Consider the following 24,731-nt stretch of genomic DNA (forward strand, 5'->3'; position numbering starts at 1 on the left):
CTCCACAGACAGCAAAGGCCTTGGAAAAATCCCGCCACCAAGGCTGGCCACCTGCCAACTCTGAAGTCAGTGGAGTTTTGTAACTTTCTTCATCAGAGAGGGAGTGCTCCAATGCAAGGCTGTGCTCATCCATCATGCCGGAGGTCCTGGGGGTGAAGGCTATACCTAGTTTTCAGATTAGGAGCAACACACTGGGTGCAACACTGCTCCTCCATCAGACTAGAGCCCCTGAGGGCGGAATTGTGTCTCCCTCTTCGGATTGGGAGCTCATCCAGAGACAGCGATCAGAGAAAGAGTTACCATTTATTTAGTGCTTACTATGTGCCTGAAGCTGTTCTTTTTTAAGAAATAGATTCATTCATTCATTTTGACCCCCAACAGCACTGTGAGAGAGGTCTTAGTATTAGTCTCCTTTTCCTAATTTCTTTTTTTTAATTTTTAAAAAATATTTTTAAAGTGTATTTATTTTGATAGAGTGAGTGGGGGAGGGGCAGAGAGAGAGAGAGGGAGAGAGAGAATTCCAAGCAGGCTCTGCACTGTCAGTGTGGAGCCCAGCACGGGGCTCGAACTCATCAACGGTGAGATCATGACCTGAGATGAAACCAAGAGTCAGATGCTCAACCAACAGAGCCATCCAGGTGCCCCCTTTCCCTATTTTCTAGATGATGAAACTGAGGCCTCAAAAGGTTGACTAATTTGCTCAGGATTGCACAGTGAGGCGGGAGGGGTGGGATTCTCTATCAGACTGAGAACAGCATGAGGACAGGGGACTATATCCTCTTGCTTCCTGCCACCAGATTAGGGATTCACCAAGGGCCAAGATCAGACATCCCTCCTCGGTCTACCTGTATCTCCCTGTTTGGAGCAGTAACAGTCCTTCCTCGGTGTTGTGCCTGGCATCTGGGTTGGGGCCAGGGAGTTGACCAAAGCACTGCAGATGTAGTGTTTGTCCTTTACAGCTCTGAGCTGGTCCCCCAGAAATAGGCCCCACAGGGTGAAGAACCCAATCTTTTGGGGATGGAGCATCTGTCTGGGATGGGGGTCGGGACGCCAGCATTTTCTCAATCCCCCAGGCGCCTAGATGGGAGGCCACAGAGTGACCGGGAGCCTGCAGGCCCCTATCACAGGGAACATGCCTTCCGGAGCCAGGCCTGGTGCCGCCCGGTTAGCTGGGCATTTCCTTCTGTCCACAGCTCACCTCACTCCTGGCTGCAAACCCAGCCATGAGTCTCTGGAACCTAGCAACTCTCACAGGAAACAATGGAAACTTCAGTTTTTATTCTCCTCCCTCTATCATTACTCAAAAGGTTTTCCTCTACGCTACATGCTCACACGCACACACAGGTCGGTTTTCTCTCCACCCATGAGCCTGGGTTGCCCTGGAAATTTTCAGGCAGAAAGGAGACCCGAGCCAGGCAGAGAGGCCCAGTGGCATGGCCGAGTGTGCTGTCTGTGGGTCTGTGTCAGAGGTGGATCATCGGGGACTGGGACTTACCACCCAAGCATCTGTGACTAGGGCTTTGACAGGGTCTGTGTCTGGGCCTGCGTGTGGGACTCGGGGGTCTGTGGCGCCGGGGGCTGAGATTTACGTCCACGCAAGTGGGTCTGTGAGTGGTTGGTGGGGAAAATGGTGCGTGCGAGGGGCAATTCAGTTCGCTCTCTAGGGCGCACTGTAAAGCGCTGCGGTTAGGGGCGCCTGGGTGGCTCAGTCTAAGCAACCGACTTCGGCTTGGGACGTGATCTCGCGGTTTGTGGGTTCGAGCCCCGCGTCCGGCTCTGTGCTGACAGCTCAGAGCCTGGAGCCTGCTTCCTATTCTGTGTCTCCCTCTGTCTCTGTTCCTCCCCTGCTCATTCTCGGTCTCTCCCTGTCTCCCAAAAATAAATAAACGTTAAAAAAAATTAATAAATCGCTGCAGTTAGCGTAGGAGAAAAGGTAAAAAAGACGGGCCAGCATGTGTGCGAGCAAAAGGCCTGTGTGGCATTTGTGTACGAAAACACGTCCTTACACTTCGGGTCTGGGGATTCCCTTGTGAGTCCGTGTAAATGTGTGAATAGGGACGTGAGCGGCTGAGTGTGTGAAAGTCGTGTCCGCTATGTCACCTGCAGAGGTGACAGTTCTGAAAAGACCATGTGTGCGTCTGAGCGCGTGAAGATAGTCGGCCGGGGGGCCAGGGCGTGAACGTGCGCGAGTGTGAAAGGTGGGGGGGGAGGCCAGCTTGGCGTGTGTGTGAACGTGCCCGGGTGCGCGTGTGCAGGCGGCGTGTGTGAGAGCGCGCGGACTTCTGGGCGCGCGAGTGAGGAGTCCCGGCGCCGGGTGCGAAAGGGGGGTGTGTGGTCCGTGCTGGGGTCGCGTGCGCGAGGAGCCGCGGCCGGTGTCGGCGCGCAGGGCCCCGTCCCATCCCGCACTCCAGGCCGGGTTTGGCGGGGAGCCGGGCTGGGCCGCGGCTCGCGCCGAGGGGGCTGGGGGCCCAGACAAAGGCCCAGTTGGCTGCGCCGGGGGCTCGGGCTCCAGCGAGCGGCGCCCGCAGTCCGGGGGCGGTCCGGGGGCGGTCCGGGGGCGGTCCGGGGGCGGTCCGGGGGCGGGGCCTGGAGCGGCGGGGCGGGGCGGTCCGGGGTGGGGCCTGGCGCCCGGGGGCGGGGCGGCCGGCCGCGGGGCGGGGCGGGGCGGGCGAGCGGCGGGAGGGGTGGGGGCGGCGGGAGCGGGCCGCGCCGTCCCGAGGACTCCGCAGGCTGGAGAGCGGGCGGCTTCGGGCGGGCGCCGAGCGAGAGAGCGAGCGGAGCCGGCCGGGCCATGGGACAGCGGGCGGCGGGCGCGCTGTTGCTGGCGCTGCTGCTGCACGGGCGGCTGCTCGCGGTGAGTGTGCGGGGCGGGGGGCGCCCCGGGCCCCGCTCGCCGCGCCCGCCAACTTGGCTGGGACTCTGGCTCGGGATTGCGGCGCCCGCCAGGGACCCCGGGCAGGCACAGGCCGGCGCCACCCTCCGCGGTGGGGCAGTCCCGAGGGGCGTCCAGGGAACCTTGCGTGGGGTCGGGGGCGGGGCCGGCCCGCGGGAGAGCCCATGGGTCGCCCGGCCACGTTGCCGAGTCTCCCAGTCGCTCTAGGCATGGCCCGGCCTGCCATTCCTGAGGACCAGGCGGAGAAACTTCGAGCAGGGCGGGAACTTGGCAGGGCAAGGGCACCCCTCTCTGTGCCAACTTGGAAAGGGGGCACTCTCTGGTGATGGGGAGCCTATCAATCCTCACTGGAACTTTACCAGGCCGTCTGGCCCGTTGGGGAGCTAGTAACCAGGCAGGCACAAGTAAAGAACCACTTCGGACACAGCTGAGGTTTGTGTGAAACACCCACAGGCCTTGGAGTCCTGCAGCCCAGGGCTTGAATCCATCCCTGTCCTTTTCTGGAGTAGCTGTGTGACCTCCGGCAAGCTAGTTAACCTTTCTGAGACCAGCCTACAAGGCCAAAGGGAACTCAAAATGCATGACTGGCAGGACTGGATGGAAGGCGCATGAAAGTGCCTGGTGCTTGGCCTGTTAACTGGCGGATATTCAGTGGGTCTGTTTCCCACTGTCCTCTTCCTGGGTCCTCAGGTGCAGGGGAGGCCTGCCATTACAGCCCGGTTCCCGGCTCTGAGCTTGGATGGGCCCATGCAGAGGGAAAGAATGCTTGGCCAGAAGACGCTCTGAGGACCTGAGTGAACTCGAGAAGGGTGGGGCAGGGGCAGTGGGCAGGCCGCTGGTGGCAGATGTGGGTGGGGGCACTTTTGGGGAACTGGGCCTGCCCTGGTGAACCACAGAGCCACCCCCACCCTCTTTGAGGTGATCTTAGGTGGTCCCTGTCCCTGCCACTGCCCTCTTCCCTCCCCTTCTCAGAGCCAAGAGAGGGGCTTTTCTAAGCCGGTGTTCACCCAGTGACTGTATCCCTGCCACCTCTATCTCATGTCTGTGCTCAGCCCTCACCCCAGACCTGACCCCTCAGCTCTCTTGCCCTGCCCACCTAGCAACTCTCCTCCCCCACTCCCTGTCTGCAGGGCTTCCTTAATCCCCTCTCTCAGCCTCTCACCCCTGCACATCCAGCAGGGCCCGACCAGTTGCTTCCCAGTCCCCATCTGAACTTGATCTTTACTTTTCCAAAAAAGTAGGCACCAACCTAGCACATGGGGTGTCTTCCTTTTCTGAAACTCCCCCAGCTCTGCCTCTGCGGAGGGGCTCCTGAATGCTGGGTTCTACAGTGGTCAGAGTGAGGAGGAGGGTGGAGCTATTTGCTGTGTGGGGGAGGAATTTCAACAGAAATTCCAGATTGCAGCCAATCATCTCATTCACTTGTTCATTCAACATATCTTCATTGAGCAGCGTTCCATGACAGTCAGTGGGGGTTCAAGGGTTCATTCATTCGGCAGATATTGCTAAGCACCTACTGCATACCAGCGCATCTGGCTGGGGTTTACGGGTGAGCAAGAATAGGTCCTGTCTTTGCTTTCCCAGAACTGAGATGGGTAAATAGGCAGTTCCAATCCTGTGGGATTATGGTCTTGTCAGCAACCACACCGAGGTCTTCAGTGTCCCACCCCCCGGCTGATGGTGGAGAGCTGGAAAGATCTTGGCTTCTGGAGTCTCATGGACCCACAAAAGCTGAATCCCAGCTCTGTCATTTTCTAGCCTGTGATCTGAGGCAGTTTCTTCTTCCTGAGCATTCAGTTTCCGCATCTGTAAAATGGGGTAAGGAGTTCGTGGTACATTTTTTAAATGACATCAGGCTCCTGACCCAGTGCCCCAGCAAACCTTGGGCTCTTCTTCGCCCACTGCCCTTTATCTTTTCCGCCCTTTGGTTCACATCCACAAGCCAACAGTGCATGGGTGAGGATAGGACACAAGCGAAGGTAAGGTGGTCCTTAGGGAGCTCAAGACCTCCCTGGGGGCAGGAGACAGGAAGCGGTGGTCTGTGATTAAGTGTGGGAGTAATTTCAGTTCAGAGGAGGTGGAGAGGCTTGCTGGGGGTGGGGGCCAGGCCCGGGTGACTCAGCGCCTGCCTTGGCCTGCTGACCCCTTTTCTTCCTGCTGGGACCTTAGCCTTTCCTTTCTTGGGGCCAGTCCTGCCAGGAGACCGGAATCTTGAGGGGGCTGCCGTGATTACGGTGTTTTCCAGGGCTGCGGAGGGAAGTCACTGAGATACCTGTTTCCTGCCTCGCCTGGGTTTCCTCACCAGGGAGACTGTGGGCGGGCAGGAAATGGAGGAGCCTCCCCTTCCCTCAGGGGTAGCACCATCTCAGACTCCCCTGGACATAACTGGCATGCTCTGCATGCCCCCTCCCCTTGCCCCAGACTTGCTGGTGGGAAGGGGTTGTAACGAGTGTGCCTTGGGGATTTCCAGAGGGAGGGCTATAGGTCATAGAGGGAGGCGGAGGCTGGAAGGGGCAGAGATGGCCCCGCTCCCTGTGTGTGGGGAGTAGTGGCCCCCGCCTGGCTTGGCCCGGGCCTGTTCTCAGGCTGAACACAGGCAAGTTGGGATCCGTGGGTCTGAGGCGCAGCCTGGAAGACAGGGTGAAAGGAAGGTGGCAGAAGGTGACTGGGTTGAGGGCTTGAGGTGGTAGGGAGGGAGGTGCTAGGGTGCCAGGTCATATGATAACAAAATAATATGGATAGTTAACACTTGTCGAGTGCCTACGGTTTGCCAGGCACAAAGTTTCTCAACAAATTCTCCCATGTCATTCCCCTGCTCAGAATCTCCCAGCATTCCCCGCGTTGCTCACCATCAGACCCACGCCCCTGACCTGATATAGTCCACAAGGCCCTTTGGGATCTGGCCTCCCCCACTCCCTCTACAATCTCTCCTCTTGCCAACTTTCCCCTTGCTTACTCACTCTAGTGACACTGGTCTTTGTTTCCCGAATATGCCAAACACACTGCCACCTCAGGGCCTTTGCATCTGCTGTTCCTTCTACCTAGAACATTTGTCCCTCAAATATTTACATGACCCTCTGCCTGTCTTCCTTCAAGTCTCTGACTATTCTGCCCAACATACTCTGTCCCCTTACACTGCTTTTTCTTTCTTGTCACTATCTGACATGTATTTGTTTACTTAGTTCTCTCTCTCCTCCCTGCCCCCCATCACCAATTTAAGCTCCATGACAGCAGGACCTTGTGCGTTTTTGTTCTGCTGCTCTGTCTTTAGCACCTGGCAGGTAGTAAGTGCTCAGTCAATATATCTGTTGAATGCATTAAACCATAGCTAGTAGTGTGGTCCCCATTCTCTAAGCAGAGGACATCGAGGCACAGAGAGGTTGCATAACTTGCCCAGTGGCTCACAGTACACACATACTCAGTGGTACCATGAGCCAGGCTTTGACGCCAGACAAAGCTCTCCTCGCCACTCTGAGTCCTATCTCACTTGTTTGTAGCAGGCAGTAGTTGTGAATCAAACCGTTGTCACCGATGTTGATAAAAGTAAGAACTCAGGTCTGAGGTAGTGCAGAGTCTCCCTCAGACAAGGAGTATTCAGGTCTGGCTTTGGGGACAGAGGTACTCAGGATGAGCATGCCTCAGTATCCTGGGGCCTCCTGGGGATGCCTATCCTGGCAGGAGCCTAGAGAGACTTAACTCCAGGGCAGTCATTTATGGGACTACCCGTTCGTTTGTAGGTTTCTTAATTAGTCTCCTCGTCAAGTTTTCCCTGAGATCCTATAAACTGTCGAATTACTCCCAAAGCTTGAAGGCCCAAGTGGGCCAGGCTGGGCCCTACCCTGTGTGGGGAGTGAGGGGGAAGAAGGCTAGGTGCCTTGCATGGAGCCCTCACTGGGTTCCCTGGTTGGCGCCTGGGGGCCCAAGGTTTAGGGCGAGTCTGCAGAGGTTCCCAGGCTGCTTGGCCTTGGGGCGAGAATCTCAGGAGAGTCAGAAAGGCTGCCCAAGATGTGGAAAGATACAGAGCCATGATTCAGAGGCCACTTGGAAGCCAGACGTAGATTCTGGACCCTCAAGCCACTTGGGAGGTGCAGGAAGGGCTCTCAGCTCTGGCCTTTTGCCCCCCACCCCAGTCCATCCCAGATGTGAGAGGTCAGGCTAGAAGAAGAATGGGCGAACTTGACCCCATCCCCCAGCAGCTTCCCAAGGATATGGTGAGCACAATGCCCCCTCCCCCCAGGGCCGACCCTGGTCTTGCCCCCATCTCCCTCCTGCCGGGAAGAGGGAGGCTGGGCTGAGGATCCTACCCAGCTGGCATGTTGCCCCAATCCAGGCCTTGGCCCCTTTGGCCCTGCTGCCCCCTCCTGCTCCCAGGGCCTGGCCCTGGCCTGCTGGCCGCCCCAGCGCCCAGAGCTGGCTGACTGAAACCTAGAAGAATGTGTGGAACTCGCTTTGCGGGGAGACGCCAGCCTCACTGCTGGTGTTGGGTCCGTGTCAATAGTGGCCTTGAGAGGGGAGCGGCTCGTGGCTGCTGGGGGTGGCTGGGCTAGGGGCACCATCACGTAAGCCCTGGGAACAAGGCGGCTCTTTGAGGCCTGGGAATGTGAGGCTTTCAAGTGTCGGCGGCCCCCAGAACCCACCCTCCCCACCTTTCCCCACGCCCACCTGTGCCAGAGTCGCAGGGACCTAGGAACATCCCTGTGGCCTCCCTGACGTGTCCTTAGGACCAGCTCCCGACTACCTCCCGGAGCCCTTTCCCTGAGGTGTGGGGGAGGGCACCCTGCTTCTCTGTTCTCTGGATTTTAGGGGGGCGTCTATCTGGTGCACAAAGGCTTGCAGTGTGTGTTGAATGAATGAACGGACCGCTGATGTATGTGATTAAATATCCCATGAACTAAAGTCCCCTACAGGTGTGTGGTAGATGTAGAATGTATTCAACAAGGATTATCGAGTATCTTCTAAGTACCTGATGGGGTTCTAGGCGCCGAGGTTACAGCAGAGAACAAAAAGTCAAATTCCCTCCCCTCGTGTTACTTGCATTATAGCTCGTGTGGGAAGACAGATAATAAATATAATATGTCGGAGGGCAGTAAGCGCTCAGATGAAAAAAATAAAGCCGGGAAGAGGGTACAGAGTGATGAGGGATCAGGAAAAGCCTCTGATAAGATGACGCTTGAACAGAAGCATGCAGGTACCTAGGGAAAGGGCCGAGGGAATAGCTGATGGAAAGGCCTGGATGCGTCCAGCATACCTGCGGAAAACAAGGAGGCCGATGTGGCATGGGTCGGGGGGAGCGTGGCTGATGTGCCGAGCCCGGGCCACGAGAAGGCCTTTGCTTCTGAGTGAGATGAGGGGTCACTCTAGTTGCCGCGCAGAGAAGAGAATGCGGAGGGTCAAGGGCAAAAGCAAACAAGCCGAGATCCAGGCCAGAGACCATGGGAACTCCTACCAGAGCGATGGAGTTGGGACGAGGCGGCCGAATCCCGAGTGTATCTGGAAGGTAGGGCTGACAGGAAATTGCTGATGGATTGGGGAAGGGGCGGGACAGAAAGAGAGGAGTCTGGGAAGTCTCCACGGTCTTTGGCGTGAGCATCTCCAGAAGGAGCAGCCACTAATTGAGATGGGAAAACTCCAGGGTGTGTTGGAGGGGGCGGGCATAGGGATGGGGGCAGCAGGGGGCGGACTCAGAGCGGGGGCAGTCAGCAGCACCCCACGCACACCCAGCCCAAGCTGGGGCCTCTGCACTGGCCTGTGGGGCAGGTGTGTGTGTGTGGTGGGGGGGGGGGCGTCTTGCTGAGGATGCATCTAAGGAGCTGCCGGCTGGTTCCTTAGAACCCCACGGCCTGAGCTCATGCTTAGGTATTTGTCCGTTTATTTAGAATTTACCGCCTTCCCCCCAGTTTAGCATGGACGCTCCATGAGGACATAGACTCAGATTTTATTCAGTGCAATTTGCCCAGTGCCCGGCAATAGTAGGTGAACATTTATCCAGTGAATAAATCAATGGCCTTGGGAGAAGCCGGCCAGTCAATAAGGCCCAGGCTCCTTGCAGAGGATTGAGAAGGGGCTGCTTTGGCCCATGGGCACAGGGCAGCTGTCCTTCCCTGCCACTGCACTGTGCTGAGACCCGGAGCATGTGGGGCAGGCTGGGGTGCCCACACTGCCATCTTCCACCTGTCTGTGTCCTCACTGGACTTGGAACCCCTTTCTCTTGGGTCCTATGATCGAGGGAAAGTGTGGGCTCAAAGGGCCCTGCCTTCAAGTCTTAGTGCGGCCCAACTGGCTGTGTGACCTTGGGCAAGTTCCTTCATCTCTCTGAGCCTCGGGTCAGAAGTAGGGATCATGATGCTTGTTTCCCTGGTGGACACGAGACCCTGCAGACGCCCCTGGCTTGCTGTGCGCAGTGGAATTGGTGTTTGACAAATGGAGCTGTTGTGTTAGTATCGTTCCTGCTGAGGGCTAAGCCGGAGCGACATTTGACTGCGGGTTCCCGGTGCCCAGCAGGGCACACTTTTCCTGATCAGAACTGCTGCCAGCTGTTGACCCAGACCCCGCACTGACCAAGCAGATGGAAGCCATTGCTCCTCTCCTCTTTCTCAGTCCAGGAGCCCTGGATGGAACTGCATCTGATCTGTCACTGCCCCCCTTCCCCCACTGAGGCCGCAGCTGCAGGACAGAGTCCACCCTTCCACCCTGATTGTTCCTTCCTGGTGGGGGAGCAGGAGGGGGGCACACCCCGGGGTGTGGCCTGGGAAAGGCTGGGGCCTGTGGACGCGTTGTCCCCTTCCCAGATGTGTGCAGTTGGGCTCTGAGCAACCAGAGGCGTGGCCGTGTGGCTCCCATGGGTGCAGAGAGGATGTCCATGCATCTTAAAGGGAGTGGCCAGGGGGCTTCCCGGGACCCTGTCCCAGCCCCACTCTCCTTTGGGCCCGCACTCGAGGAGATAAGACCTTGCCCGGGGAGCCCCGAGGGAGCCTGCAGCAGGTCACTTGCCAGGGTTGTGGGGCTGCACAGCCCTAGTTCTGACCCCTTTGGGCTAAGGGAAAGAGACTCACAAGTGCATGGTGACCTCTCCCTCCACCCTGTGCCTTGGGCTGCTGAGACCTGCCCCTTCCCCACTAGGGTGCCTCACGTCCAGGTGTCTCATTTTGTCACGTCTGGCGTCTTTCCCCATCTTTTCCCCAGTCCCAGTTTGGGGAGGGGGAAGCAGCCTGGGGCTGGGCAGGGGGAGGACTTGAGAGGTGGCCTCGGGTGACCCCACAGATGGTCTCCTGGCACGGGGCTGGGAATTCCCAGCTGCCTCTGGCCCCTTCCCAGCCCACCTCTGGGTCTCTGCCCCCGCCTCTCCCTTCCCTGCCTTCCCCATGCTCACCCCCAAGGAGCCAGCTCTGGCCCCACATCCTGCTGCCGCTGGCTTCCCCCCCCCTCACCCCAGCTGACTCATCCCCTCTCCTTGTTTGGCGGTTCCAGTTTTCAAATAGTTGCGAACTGGGATCATGCCTCTTCTTGGATGCCTCACTGGGCTGGATGGATTGAAATTCTGGCTTCATAAATCCTAGCCCCAGTGGCCTCTGTCACTTAACAGGCTTTTCTCCCTCCTCTGCTGTTTGCTTTCCTGTGACCCTTGGGCCAGAAGAACAGAGACCTAGGAGTTTCCTGAGGACAGACCAGTGTCTACTCTGCCCTGGGTCCTCCAAGTTCTCCTCCCCAGTGACCTCAGGCACCTAGATTGTCAGCTAGTGCTCAGTGAGCACACATGCCTTCTCTTGATTAAAAACCGCCACCCTCTCTGGGTGCTTGGGTGGCTCAGTCGGTTAAGCGTCCGACTTTGGCTCAGGTCATGATCTCGCGGCTCATGAGTTCGAGCCCTGTTTTGGGCTCTGTGCTGACAGCTCAGAGCTTGGAGCCTGCTTCAAGTTCTGTGTGTGTCTCTCAGCCCTTCCCCCACTTGCACTCTCTCTCTGTCTCTCAAAAATAAATAAACACTAAAAAAAAAAAAAAAGCCATCCTCTCTTGAAACAAGCCACACACGGAGCTCTCTCCCTCCAGGCATTGTTGCGTATGATGCTCCCAGCAATCTTGAGGTTGGCCTTCTTATCTCCATTTTGCAGAGGGAGAAACTGAGGCACAGCAGGGGAACGGCTGGCTCAATTCATCCATCTAGTACGTGTCACAGCTGGGAGGGGAGCCCAGGTTGTCTGCCTCCAAAGTCGTCATCCCTCTCCCAGTGGATCCAGCCTGTTGGGTCTAGAGAAGGGGCAGTCTGGGAGGGCTAGTGTAGTCACGACAGGCTACATGGAGGAGGTGAACCGGGCTGGTCTTGGCGGAGGGTACAGAAAACCACGTATCTGCCATGTGGGCTTATCCAGCTCCTACTTCACAGATTTGGGTGCCTTTTGCCCCTTGGCCTCCATCCCAACTTAATGATAACATTCCGTCGGGAAATGGATTTGGCTTTCCCTGGGATTGAGACCCTTGAGAACCTGGATCCTTCTCAGTCACATCCCAAGCTCCTTATGGGGCCTGCAGGTTTTGCCATTTGGAGTTAAGTGAATTTTTGCCAAGTGGGGCCTGCTCTGAGCCATCCGTGTGCCCTCCTCAGTCCTGGTGAAACACAGGGCACAGAACCTCGTGCCCCGGCTGGGAGCGTAATCTACGTGTGAGTCCCAAACTGTGTCGTTTGAGCATCCTTGTGCAGTGGAAGAGTCAGGAATTCATTCATTCATTCATTCATTCATTCATTCATTGCCTGAGGACCTACTGTGTGCTAGACATTGTGTTATAGGTGTTTTATCTGCATTGTCTACTCTCCCATGTAGTTGGGATCTACTCTCCCATGTAGTTGGGAATATACCTCCATTTCTCATGGGAAACAGCTCAGTAGAGAGCAGTGACTTGCCCAAGATCACACAGCCATGTACAGAGGAAGGTAGGAGCTGAATCCACCTCTGTCCGTCCTCCTGCAAGAAATTAGAGGCAGGGTCCCTTCTCTCCAGGATCTCTAGGTCTTGGGGAGGCAGGACCCATGAACCATAAGCACCCAGTGCAACTCGCAGTGCAGGCAGGAGCAGACTGCCAGGGAAGGGGAAGATCAGTTCGGCCTGAGGTATCTGGAAGGCTTTCTGGAGGAAGCGGGGCTCGCAGAGCAAGCAGAGGATTTGGCTGGTGGAGCAAGAAGGCGTCTGGGGCAAGGGTCCAGAAGTCGTGCGTCCCCGTCGTCTCTAGATTCGCATTGTTGTCAAGTGTGTGGGCAGGAAGGCCCTGGCCTGCTGCTGGAGTCATTAACACGGAGGAAAAGAATGAGAGGAAGCCACCGAGATAGCTGATATCCATCCCAGTCCCCCACCCTTTACCTGGCCAGACCAGGAGGCAGGAGGTCAGGGCCTGGGCCTCCACTTAGCTGCCAGCCAACTACTGACCATCTTTCCTGGGCTTTGATTTTTCTACCCACAAAATGGACTCTGCTCTTTCTCTTCGGCCTCCTGCCAACTCAGAGGAACAGAACGTCGAGTTCTTGGAGAAAGCTGGTAGCTTCCCCTCAAGAGATGGTGGCATTCCATTCTTTGGAGCCTGGGGAGGTAGCCACCTTGCACAGCCTACCATGTTGCCAATCCCATGCCTTCCTTCATGGTTGCTACCAGCCCACGGGTGCCAGGCCCTGCAGCGGGGAGCCAGATGGAGGACATGGCTGCCTGCTCCCTTACACCTCCTAACCTGTCCTCTCCTGTGGGCCCGGGATCACACCTGCAGGGGTTTGTCCGCATCGGTTCACCCCTGTGCCCCTTGGGTACCTGCTGCTGAGCTAACATCTGGGGTGCTGTCCACATTTAGTGAATGGGCATTAGGTTCAGGGCCACAGATTCCTGGACCCCTCCTGGCCCTGCCTGTGTGATCCGGGGCAAGTCCTGTAACTTCCCTGAGCTTAATTTTCTCCAGATGCAAAAGGGGACCATTCACTGATTCGTTCATTCAGCAAACATTTATGGAGTGTCAGCTCTGCGCCAGGCCCTGGGTTAGGTATAACCAGCCACGGATTCATGGAGCTTATAGTCTGACAGGGAGACCAGCTGGGTGGTGGCCTAGTCGATAAAAGGCATGGGTTGTGGGGGAGGAGGCTACAAGAGCAGGTTTTCAGGGCCACTCAATCTCTGGGAGATAGCTGGACTCTTTGTGACTCTGTCTTAGCCCCCATCTGTTATTCCAGTTACTTCAGTCTGTTCCCCTTGAAATTAGCTTGTGGGAAGAGGGGACTGGGGGACACAGCTCCCCCTGGACTGGGGCAGGTGAGAAGACCCACAGGGCTGGAGAGGAGAGCAGGCCAGTTTTGTCGTGAGCCTCAGATGAGCTCATGGATGTGGAAAAGCACAGGGGCTATTTATGCTGTGTCTGGTGACTTTTTTTTTTAACTTAAAAAAAAATTTTTTTTTTAATGTTTTTATTTATTTTTGAGACAGAGAGAGACAGAGCCTGAGCAGGGGAGGGGCAGAGAGAGAGGGAGACACAGAATCTGAAGCAGGCTCCAGGCTCCGAGCTGTCAGCACAGAGCCCGACACGGGGCTCGAACTCACGGAGCGTGAGATCGTGACCCGAGCTGAAGTCAGAGATGCTTAACCGACTGAGCCACCCAGGTGCCCCTGGTGATTTTAATTTAGGAGAAATGAGAGCTGCACACAGAGTTCAGGTTTGGGGCTCTGTGACATTGAATGAGGAGGGTGGGTCTGAAGCTCCTGCTTTCCTCCTTGGTCCTCTTTTGCCCCTCCCGGGAGAGAGGAAGGGAGGCAGAGACCAGCTCTGGCCTGGATTTGGTTTTAGGAAGTGGGATGAAAGAGTTAAGTCAGCCTGGTTTTCCACCTCCTGGATGGGGGGTGGGGGTGGGGGGAGGTGGGGAGAAGGGAAGGGGTGGCTGGGGCAGGAATGTGTGATAAGATCAAAGCTTTCAGCCTGCCTGGGCCTCACCTTCGTTTCACCTGAGCAACTGAAGGGAATTCTCTAAACAGAGGAGGATGGAGAACAACTGGGGGAGGGGGGTGCAGGTTCCACCCCTCCCCCTTCACTGCTCCAGAGCCTCCTCACCACCCCCCACCATCCCGCCTCCTGCTGGCCTCAGGTACCTTGTCCAGATCCCATCTTCCAGAAGGCTCAGCTCTTGCCCTGGCAGGACTCACGGCTATGCTATGCCTCCTGCCCTAGTTCCATCGCTGACTGCTCTATGATGCTGGGCCGGTGGCTTAACCTCTCTGAGCCTCATCTGTCAGCTGGGATTGGTAATACCGTCTTCCACAGGGTTTTGGTGAAGACTAGAGATCATATAACTCTCCTGCAGCCAGAAGAGACAGTTGACAAATGACAGGAACCATTAGTTTGAAAATTGCCTCTGGTCCTTGGTACTAGGTAAACCTGGGGGCTCCATTTTGTTCCGCCCCCACCCTTTCAGAAGGCCCCAAGCCCCAGGGTCCATCCTCCCGTCTACAGCTCTTCACTTAGGGGTCTTCATACTGTTGGGAGGGGAGCGGGGCAGGACAGGCTGTGAGTGAAGAGAGACCTCGGGCTTCTGTAAGTGCCCCCACGGCACTGGCTGGACTGCCTGCCCTGGTGATACCAGGTTGAGCTTTCGTGGCCAGCTGAGGAAGTCAGGTGGTCCAAGCCACCCCCTCGAGCACCAGGGGCCTCAGCACCCCAGCCGCCGCCTGGGCTCCTGCCTCGGCTCTGTCACGGTTAATGATTATTCTGGGCAGCCGGGGACGGGGAGGCCCGCCCTTGCAGCTCGTTAACCACCGGTTGCGCCCAAGGTATGTCAGCTTGGGTGTTCCCTGCTTTAATGTGGTAGCCCAGCTCAAAGGCACACGGCGGCACATGGCGGGACGGGTGGGGAGCAGGAGGCAGGGTCCCGGAGACAGATTGACAGGCAAGCCTGTGCCCCTGGGGCCCTGGGGACAGACTTAGGGCCCATAGGATCTGGGTGAAATGTGAACTAGGCATAATAGGCCCCCGTGGTTTGGTGTCAGCCACGTAAGCAGACCCTACAGTAATATACCGGGTGAGCAAGCTCCTTCTGGCACGTAAGAACACGTGTGCTCCTTCTCTCCGAGGCTCGGACCCTGCAGGGGAGTCCCAGCTAGAAGGTAGTATGATGGCTGGGCCTTCGGGGCCGCCGGGCTTGGCTTCTCACCCCAACTCTGGCACTTTTGGGCTGTGTGACCCTGGGCGAGTCGCTTCACCTTTCTGAGCACCCCTTTCGTGACCTGAAACAAAAGAACGCTAATCCCAGCTTCCCGGGTGTCAGCAGGCCAACGTGCGAAAAGTAGGTGAATACCCGGTAATGAATACCCGGGGAATGGAAGAAATGGTTACTATTGTAGTTTTTGTTATTAGGAGAAAGTGAAAGTTGAATCCCAGTCTTGGGCAAAACCAGGGCAGCAACGACCCATGGATTTTGGGCCCATGACTGGGGGATATGAGGGGAGGCGGGGCATGGGGAGATCCCAGGAACATGTTTGAAGAGGGCATACGAGAGAGCTGGGTGGATGGAGAGAACAGGGCTTTGGCAGGCTCTCTGGGTCTCCCCCCGGCCCCCTCAGTCTCCGAGCCGCTGGTTCCCCACTCCCAGGGGCTGGGTCCTGAGGTTGGTGCAGACTAAGTGGGGGAGGAGGGAGAATTGTTTATTTTGATAACATTAGGGCGTATTCCCCGCTGGCAGCTGCTATTTTGAGAGTCCCGGAGAGCAGGGGCTATGGTTAAATTAGGTAATGTTGCTCCAGAAGGAATGTGTGAAGCAATGAGGCTAAGGGTGCAGCGAGATGACAGTGGATTCAGTCCATATAAAATTAACTGCAACTTGGAGAGGAGCAGCTCTGGCCACTTTATAAGGCGATGGAGGGGGTGACTGCTGGAAGTTGTCTGGGGTTGGGGGGAGGGAAAGTGATGGCCCGGGGCCTCTTTTGGGGGAGCCTGGGGCCCTGCCCGGAAGCCTGGCTGGCCCAGCAGGGGCTGGCGATGCGGCTGAGGGGCAGGGCTGCTGTGTCCTCAGCTCTGTGTGTCTGGCCACTGCTTATGGGTGGGGCTTGGGATGGCGTGATGCCTGGGAAAGATGGATCCCCGGACTTGATTTCTGCCTCTTTCTTGCCTCGTGAGGTGAGTCACTCAGTCTCAATGGACCTCAGTGTCATCAGTGGCAAAATAACGGTCCCAGCTCCCTAGAGATGTTTCTTAAGGATTAAATCTCTAGAAGAAAGAGCAGAGCTAACTTTTATCATAACCTATGCAAGGTGCTGTTCTCACTCAAAGAATGGTGCATGCTCCAGCAGTCGGGGCCTCGCCCAAACCTTCTGAATCGGAGCGTGTGTGTAAACAGGATCGCCAAGAGATCCTTGAGGAGATCCTTGGGGACAGTAAAGCTGGAGAACCTCTGCTTTACACACGTGGTCTCACCTGATCTTGAGAACCACCCCTGCGATGTGAGAATTACTGTCATTTGACAGTTGTGAAAATTGAGGCACAGAGAGAGAGCCAGCGTGGAAACTCCATCCGTGTTCATTCCCTTCCCAAATTCTATTCCTTCTTGCCCTCTTTTGGGCTGGGCTGGAGCTGGGGAGAGGAATGTCAAAGCCCCTGGCAGGACTGGAGGAAGTCAAGAGTATTCTGTGCCCTTGAGACTTAATCAGACTCTCTTATCTCCATTCACCCATGGGATTAGCACAGCTAGACAGAGGTCACTCCAAAGTCATTACCTACTTCCCATCCTTGGAGAAAGAAAGGGGCGGGAAAGGGGTTCTCTGAGCACGGATGTGCTCTGATGGTAAAGACAGTGGCCACTGCCTGACAGGTCAAGGGCTTTAGTTAGGGTCGTCCTGACCATTATTGGTACATTTGAGACTGAGTTCATCTAAGCAGCAAATATTTATTTATTTTATTTTTTAATTTTTTTTAAATTTTTTTTTTTAACATTTATTTATTTTTGAGACAGAGAGAGACAGAGCATGAACAGGGGAGGGGCAGAGAGAGAGGGAGACACAGAATCGGAAGCAGGCTCCAGGCTTTGAGCCGTCAGCCCAGAGCCCGACGCAGGGCTCTAACTCACGGACCGCGAGATCGTGACCTGAGCCGAAGTCGGACGCTCAACCGACTGAGCCACCCAGGCGCCCCAAGCAGCAAATATTTAGAGGAACACTTACTATGTGCCTGGCCCTGAGGAAATACCCTACATTTCCCCTGATTCTGTAGACCCTTTATTATACAGAAATGAACGTGTTACTGCCATATATTTAGCACGTACCCTGGGCCACACGCTTGCATTATCTCTTTTATCTATTAAATTCTCCTGCCCGTTTCTTCCTCTTCTATGAAACAGAGATAGTAATTATAATACCTATCTCATGGGGTTGTTACGAAGATGATATTTGTCCAGTGCCTGGCACATAGTGTTTGTTAAATAAATATAAGAAGTTCAAATAATCCCCCAATGAAACAGATACTATCACTGCCTTCCATTTTACAGATGTGAAAATCGAGGTCCAGAGTAAGAAAGGGACTTGCCTGTGGGGATCACAGGAGATGAGGGCCGAGCCATAAGAAATTGAGTCCCCAGACTTCTAAGCCACTATTATAATTCAATATATTTTAGTAAATGTCTAATTAATATCCTAGCTGCTGCTCAGCATTGGGACGTGTCTAAAGGTTAAAATATACATAAGGGGGGGAAACTCAGGCTGGTTTTTGTCCTGAAGGAGCTTTGGTTCAAGCAGGAGAGTAGAGACATTTACTCTCTTGGCTATAATTAAGACCAAATCTCTAGTCCTCTACAAGGTAGAAATTAAGTCGTATGAATGTGTGGGAGAGAAAGATGTCTTCGTGGGGGGTCCCGGAAGACTTCAAAGCGGAGGTGGTAATTTAGCCTGGCCTTGAAGGATGGATGCGTAGATTAGACTGGGAGGCATAGGAACAGCATCCTAGGAGGAGGGAACAGCATTTATGAAGGCCTAGAGACAGGAAATGTGCCCTGAGAGAGGGAGTGGCATTCAGGAGCCTGGGGCTGCTGGGGTCTGTGGTGATAAGGTCAGGGAGGCCAAGCCCAGCTTTCTTGTCATTGAAGGTTCCCAGTTTTCTCAAAGACTGGCTCCTCAACCGGCTGGGATTATTCTGTCATCGTTTTGCCTTTCCTTCATGTCAAGAAATCAAGGACTTTTATAAATGGCCTGTCTGAGCTTCTGGTCAACGTGTGATAACGGGGATAGCTGACAGAATTCGGGCCAAAAGCAAGAGACTTGGTGTCCTGATTAATTGGGCAGCCTTATCGCCCACACATGTACAATTTCCGCGAGTCCCTTCCAGCGTTGACAATAATAGCCCTGGGTGGGGAGTGTCATGAAAGGGCCAGGCCTCGGTTCTGATTTCCCCTCTGCCGCTTGCCAGCCGTGTGGCCTTGAGCAGGCCTCAGTTTCCTCCTTTGTAGAGTGGAGACAGCTGTACCTCCAGCCTTGCGTTAAGGATTGGTTGGGGTGCCTGGGTGGCTCAGTCGGTTAAGCATCTGACTCTTGATTTTGGCTCAAGTCATGATCTCACTTCGTGAGATCGAGCCCCACGTCAGTCTCTGCACTGACATCACAGAACCTGCTTGGGGTTCTGTCTCTCTCTCTGCCCCTCCCCTGCTTCTGCGCCCTTTCTCTCCCTCAAAATAAATAAATAAACATTTTTAAAGAAAATTTATGGGTTGATGATGGTGTAACCTGCACTATCCAGTATGATAGCTCTGGCCACCAGTGACTATGTAGTAAATTTAAGATTTAATTAAACATAATAAAAGTTAAAGTTTTGAATAACAATTTAGCTTCTCAGTTGCCTCAGCCACACTGCAAGTGCTCAGTAGCCACAAGTGGCCAGTGGCTACCTTATTGGACGGCTGTAAACAGAACATTTCCATCCCTGCACAAAGTTCTGCTGGGTGGCCTTGCACACTCAGTAAGGGGTGGCTGCTGTCATTGTTACCGGTTCCCCTGTCCCAGTTTGGAACCCGTGTGGTGCTGTGCCTTCCCCACTTTTCCCTCAGCCCCTGGGGGGCTCCGACTCTCCCTCCCCGACTCCGCCCATAATGTTAAAAAGGCCTCCCTTCCCCCCTTAATTTCCCACCCACTCCCCTCAGCTGTCTCTGCAGCTTTGCCTGCTCAGCTGCTGCATCTGGAATCTCCATGTCCAGCCTCTGAGATTCCCACTGCCCATTCCTGGGGCGTGGGGGTGGGGGAGGAGGCCTCCCTGGCAGTCCCCTGCTCCCAGCGGAGGTGCCTGGGCCCCTCGCGGCAGGACGGAGGTGATGGCTTGTTGTGACGGGGGCAGTGGGCAGCCTGCCCGCTCTAACGCTCCCGTATCTGGGCGCCAAGCATGTTGTTTGCACTTGGCCGGGCCTCAGGGTCTGGCCCGGTGCCCTCACCGGCTGGCCTACTTTGGCACCCCTGGTTACAAAGGCTGATCACGGGCCTCTGCCTGGTCGGGACGCCGGGAGCTGAGGGTGAGGGGCATGTCTGACACCTGGGGCTGGAGTGCAGGACGGGTTCCCGGCTGTGGTTGGGCCCCAGGTGCTGAGTGGGGACCAGGCCCCGGGCAGGCATAGGCAGGGTGCACGCTCTTGGGGGCCAGGCAGGAGGTCACCCTGGGCGGTCCAAGTTGGTAGGGGCTGCATGCAACATTCATACCTGTCTGGTGAGGAGCCTTGGGTCTGAGATGCCAGAGAAGCTCAGGGTCACCTCTGAGCATCATGTTTTCCCCTCCTCCTCCCTTTGGCCCCCTCCCTCATTAACTGGGAGGTGGACAAACAGGCATTTCAGGTCCATGAGTGCTGAGGCCACTGAGGCCCAGCAAGGAGATGTGACACCTGAGACCACACAGCCAGTCGGAAGGAGTCAGAACTCCACCTCGGACACTTGGGTACTTTTCCCCATCCTGCCCCTCCCCGTGGGAGCTCTGGGGACAGTCGCCCCTGGACATCTTGCTGAGAAGGAGGGAGCTCTGGGGACGGTCTCCCCTGGACATCTTGCTGAGAAGGACGGTTGGAATACTGGCCCTGCCACTTTTTCCGTGACCTTGGGCAAGCCTCTCTGAGCCTCGTGAGCCTTTGCTGGTGAATGGGGATAATTATACCTCACTCTCAGGGCAGTTAGTTGTGAGGTTAGGTAACTGGCCTCCTAGCTGTTTTCGGAACATTCTAAGGATATTCCTGCCTTGGGGCCTTTACAGCTGCTATTCCCTGTGCCCAGGGTGCCGTTCCTCCCCGCATGCCCCAGCTTCCTTCCCATCTCTGCCCCCTTCCCTAATCGACCTGTGTAAAATGGCAGCTCCCCTCCCCAAAACAGCCCCTGTCCCCCTCACCCTGCCCTGTTTTCTCTATAATGCTCTCACCGTTTGGCAAGTATTAGTTTGTGGTCCAGCTGACTCCAAGGCTCATGTCGGCTCCGTGAGTGCAGAAAACCTACATGTTACCTGCATACCTGCGCACGTTAACAATTACTGGTTATTTCCCCTTTTCTTCCCAGTACTTCTGATGACCACCGTTTATTGGGTCCTGGCTCTGTGCCCAGCCGTGTGCTAAGCAACTCACTGTCAGCTCCGTGAATTTCACAGGGTCCCCGTCACAGCTTTGTCACTGGTCAGAGATGAGCGGCCAGAGGTGCAGTGAGTTCCCCAAAGCCACCCTGCTGGAATGTGGCAGAGCCAGGCTTCCAACCAGGTTAGTCCTGTCGCAAGGCTCCCACGTGCTACCTCCTGTGTTTGGGCCAATGAGAGCAGAATGTTCACCCAAATTTGGGGTTCAGAATCTACATTTGACAAGAGTGAATGGGTGGCTTTCAATCTTCTGGGGGTGTCCCTTCCAACCGTCTCTTCTATGATCGGTCAATTACAACCATCCCCACTGCCTCAGAATGACAGGTACGCTTTGGCTGGGGAGCCCCACAGGTCAACCGGAGACCCCAGGAGTAGGGTGGGGATCACAGGGTGGGCCCAGGTCCTGGGCTGTCCCTTGGCTCTCTGGGGGCAAGTGGACAGGATGTTCCCTCAGGCAGCAGACATTCCTGGTCGGAGGTAGCAGGCAGTGGGAGATTTACCATTTCCGGTAACCCGAGCCCCTGGGAGATTGAGTTCTCCCTGCCAAGGACACGCACCCCTGGCTTGCCAGCCCTTCCTGCCCCATCCTCAGCCTTGGTCTGCCTGGAGCTTAGGACCCGCTGGAGGGACTAGCCTTAAGTCCCAGAGGTGGAGACTGGGGTCTCAGGCCCTGATCAGTCCCTGACAAAGACCCAGCCTAAATGCCACCCTCCCAGAGTCCTCATCTGTGTAGTCCCACACCCCGTACCCCAGCCATGGGGAAGGAGGGGAAGGAGGTGACGTGATGGCAGGAGAAGGAGCCTGTGTTAGGAGCCAGAGACCCGGGTCCTGCGTCTGCCTCCACCATCTGCTTGCTAGGACTTCTCTTCGTGGAGCGGCCATGACCTCTCTGAGTCCCTGGTGCTACTCTGCACACACGATCCATCTCATCCATCTCATCTCATAAAGGATGTAAATCCTTTATGTACATGATCCAGCTGGTCCTTACAACAACACTCGGGGGCAGGGGAGGGTCACTAAAATGAAGCTCCAAGTGGGAAAGTCACCCAGTGGGCAGTGTCACAGAATGGGATTTGAACTCTGGCTCTTCAACCCTGATGGATCTTCCTTGATGGCTTCCTTTTCCCCTCTCTGGGCTTTTTTTTGTTGGCTTCCCCTTCTGATAAGTGAGGGCTTCCCTGATAGCCCAGGACCCAGGGATCTGTTGGAGACCTCTCAGGCAGCTTTGTCTTATCTCACTTGTGGGGGGGGGGGGGTGGCGGGTGGCGCATAGCAGGAATTATTCTCCCCGGGGAAGGGGGGGCCTTCTGGAGAGCTCGCTCTCTTGGCACGTGAACTCTTGGGTGGGTGGAGGTGGGAGGGGAAGAAAGTGAAGAAGTGACAGGTTGTCTTGTTGAATCTCCATAGCAGCCTTGGGAGGTGGCCATTTTTGTTCCTGTTTTACAGATTAGGACACAGGGGCTCATTGCCCTTCCCCCGATCACGCTCTGTGTCTCTCTCTCTCAAAAATAAACATGGTGGGGGGGAAGGGACGGGGCAGCGCCTGCGTAGTCAGTCGGTTAAGCGTCTGACTTCAGCTCAGGTCACCATCTCGCAGTTCGTGGGTTCAAGCCCCGCGTCGGGCTCTGTGCTGACAGCTCAGAGCCTGGAGCCTGCTTCGGATTCTGTGTCTCCCTCGCTCTCTGCCCCTCCCCTACTCGCGCTCTGTCTCTCAAAAATAAATAAACATTTTTTAAAAAAAGGAAAGAAAAAGGGAGAAAGAGGCTCAGAGGGGTCAAGTGATTTATCCAGGGATGTGGACTGGCATGTGACCAACACATATTTCCTAGGATGGCTTTGATTTATTAATAAAATAGAATAGTTGTCTTCCTGAAAAACTGTGAACATGCCCCAGACTTAATACCTCTTCGTCCAGACTACATCTCCCAGGCTGCCTCTGACCCCTGGAAGCGGCCCAGGGATCCTTTGTTAAACCGTTTCTCCACATTTGCCTCGGAAAATATGGCTAGTCGTAATTATAGGCGTGCAAGAGTTCAGAGGAGCAAGAGCCGCGTGGGCTGGAACGGACTGGTTTGGCACTGAACTTGGAGCAGGACTGTGGGGCCGAGAGGAGCCTGGGGTGGGTCCGGGCAAGGCCAGGTTCACAGGCTCCAAGGAGGCTCCGTGAAGGGCTTGCAACCCCGGCCATCTGCCAGGAACACCGCAAGGCCTCTCCCAAGACCCCTGCCCTCTCGACCCTGCCCATCCACCACCCTCCCGGGGTCTCCGGGGCGCCCAGGCTCCAGGCAAGGCGTCTTGGGCCCACAGACCTTTGCTCCAGCCCCACCCCCTCCCCCTAGAGTTCCCCAGAAACTGGGTAAAGGGCTGCAGCAGTGAGGCCAGGGAACCCTGGGATTTGAGCAGTTGGCAGCACAAGGACTGAGATGACCCCAGCCAGCCTGCTCCCACCCACCTCCTGCGGTGGGGCCCTTGGCCCTGAGGCCCCAGCAGCTGTCAGCAGGAAAGGGTGACAGAGGAGGGCCAGAGGTGACTTCTCAGCTCGCCCCTTCTCGCCGTGCTTGGACCAGACCCAGAATTCTTACCAGCTGTTGTCAGCAGCTGCTGAGCTCTGTTCCAGAGCCAGCAGCAGGCACCCCCCCTCCTCCCCAAGGACATCTTCCCACCGTCCTTCATGGCCGCTGCCCCTGGGGAGAGGTTGGGGCTAATATGGAGAGCGCAGTCACATTCCCAAGTTCCTTTGATCCCACAACACCACGAAGGAATAGGAACTAATGCCCCCATCTGTATGGACGAGAAAACCGATCCAGAGAGGTCAAGTGACTTGCTTGAAATCGCACAGCTACTGAGTGGCTGCATCCAGATTCCTGGCTCCTGGTTCAGTGTCCATCCCGCTGCCTTTCTTCAGAGTGTGCTGTGCGGGACGACAGAGACTTTGAGGTTCCTGAGTTCGACTGCCACCGTAGCCACTTAGTAGTTTTAGGACCCCAGGCGAACCTTTTTATTTTTTTTATTTAAGTAATCTTTACACCCAGCATGGGGCTCAAACTCACAACCCCGAGATCACAAGTCACACACCCTACAAACTGAGCCAGCCAAGTGCCCCCTCTACCCGCCCCCCCCCCCCCCCAGACAAGCTCCTCAACCACTTGGAGGAGAACTCTCATTTTCTTGCTTATAAAAGGAGATTAGTGCCCACCTCTTGGGATTGTTGAGCAAATTAAATGAGAGAATCAGTGTTAAGTACTCTACATAAGGCCTGGAGTGTTCTAAGTACCCAAAATGAGATCTGGCGATGTTACCGTCAAAGAGTATTCGTATTAGCCACCTGTGCACCCAGAACAGTGGATGGCTCTATGGGGGTTATAGCCACGTTCCACAAATATATGTATCAATCAGTGAATATTTATTTGGTACCTACTGTGTGCCAGGTGCTAGAAAAAGAGCAGTGACAAAGCAGACAAAATTCCCGTCCCTGCTTACATTCTACCCCACATGGTGACTGGAGAGACACAACTTCATCCTTTTTTTTTTTTTTTTTTTAACATTTATTCATTTTTGAGGGACAGAGCACGAGTAGGGGAGGGGCAGAGAGAGAGGGAGACACAGAATCCCAAACAGGCTCCAGGCTCTGAGCTGACGGCGCAGAGCCCAATGAGGGGCTCGAACCCACAAACCATGAGATCATGACCTGAGCTGAAGTCGGACACTTAACCGACTGAGCCACCCAGGCACCCCAAGATACAACTTCATCTTAACCACAGAAGCTGCCAAGCACTTTTACACACACTGCTGTACTATCCACGTTTTCAGATGAGAAAACTCCAGTGACGGAGCAGAGCCCAGGACCCAGCTCTTCTGAGGGTTTTAGGCCCTGAGGGCTTCCTAGAGGAGGTGACACTCCAGGCCTCAAGACCTGGCAGGAGAGGTTGGGAAGCAGCTACCACAGTCTGGGCAGCAACAATTTCAGGAAGGTCTTGCCCAGGTCAAGGCCTCTTGTTCCCCAGGGAGGAGGCCCAGCCAGAGCTTTAAATACCCCATGCAGCCCAGAATAGCCCCCATTGTCTTGGCCTGCAGCTGGGGGACCTGGGAGGATGCTGAGGGAGGTCGATGCTGGAGCGGGAGGAGGTCTTCCCTGTATGGAATGGGTGGTTTTCTGCGAAGACTTTTCCATTTGGCTCCTGCAAGAAAGCCTGCCCGTGGCAGAAGGGCGGAGCCCTGCCTGGTTCTTCGTGAGCGTGAGCGTCGTGCTGGC

At 55.7% G+C, this 24,731-nt stretch overlaps 1 protein-coding gene across 8 annotated transcripts in view; it reads left to right on the top strand.

Annotated features, from left to right (window-relative positions):
• Nucleotides 1-2,687: 2,687 nt before the first annotated feature.
• The window catches only part of HSPG2 (heparan sulfate proteoglycan 2), a 100,051-nt gene continuing 78,007 nt past the window's right edge, over nt 2,688-24,731 (top strand). For 6 of the 8 annotated variants that reach the window (XM_060622246.3, XM_060622254.3, XM_060622247.3 and 3 more), the window contains exon 1: nt 2,688-2,854. In XM_060622246.3, coding sequence (XP_060478229.3) covers nt 2,792-2,854 — 63 coding nt within the window. In that variant the 5' untranslated portion in view covers nt 2,688-2,791. The remainder of the gene's footprint in view (nt 2,855-24,731) is intronic. The other 2 variants (XM_060622252.3, XM_060622253.3) reach the window with 1 other exon arrangement.

This window comes from Panthera onca, chromosome C1 (genome assembly GCF_046562875.1).
Source record: "Panthera onca isolate mPanOnc1 chromosome C1, mPanOnc1 haplotype 2, whole genome shotgun sequence".
Classification (NCBI taxonomy): domain Eukaryota; kingdom Metazoa; phylum Chordata; class Mammalia; order Carnivora; family Felidae; genus Panthera; species Panthera onca.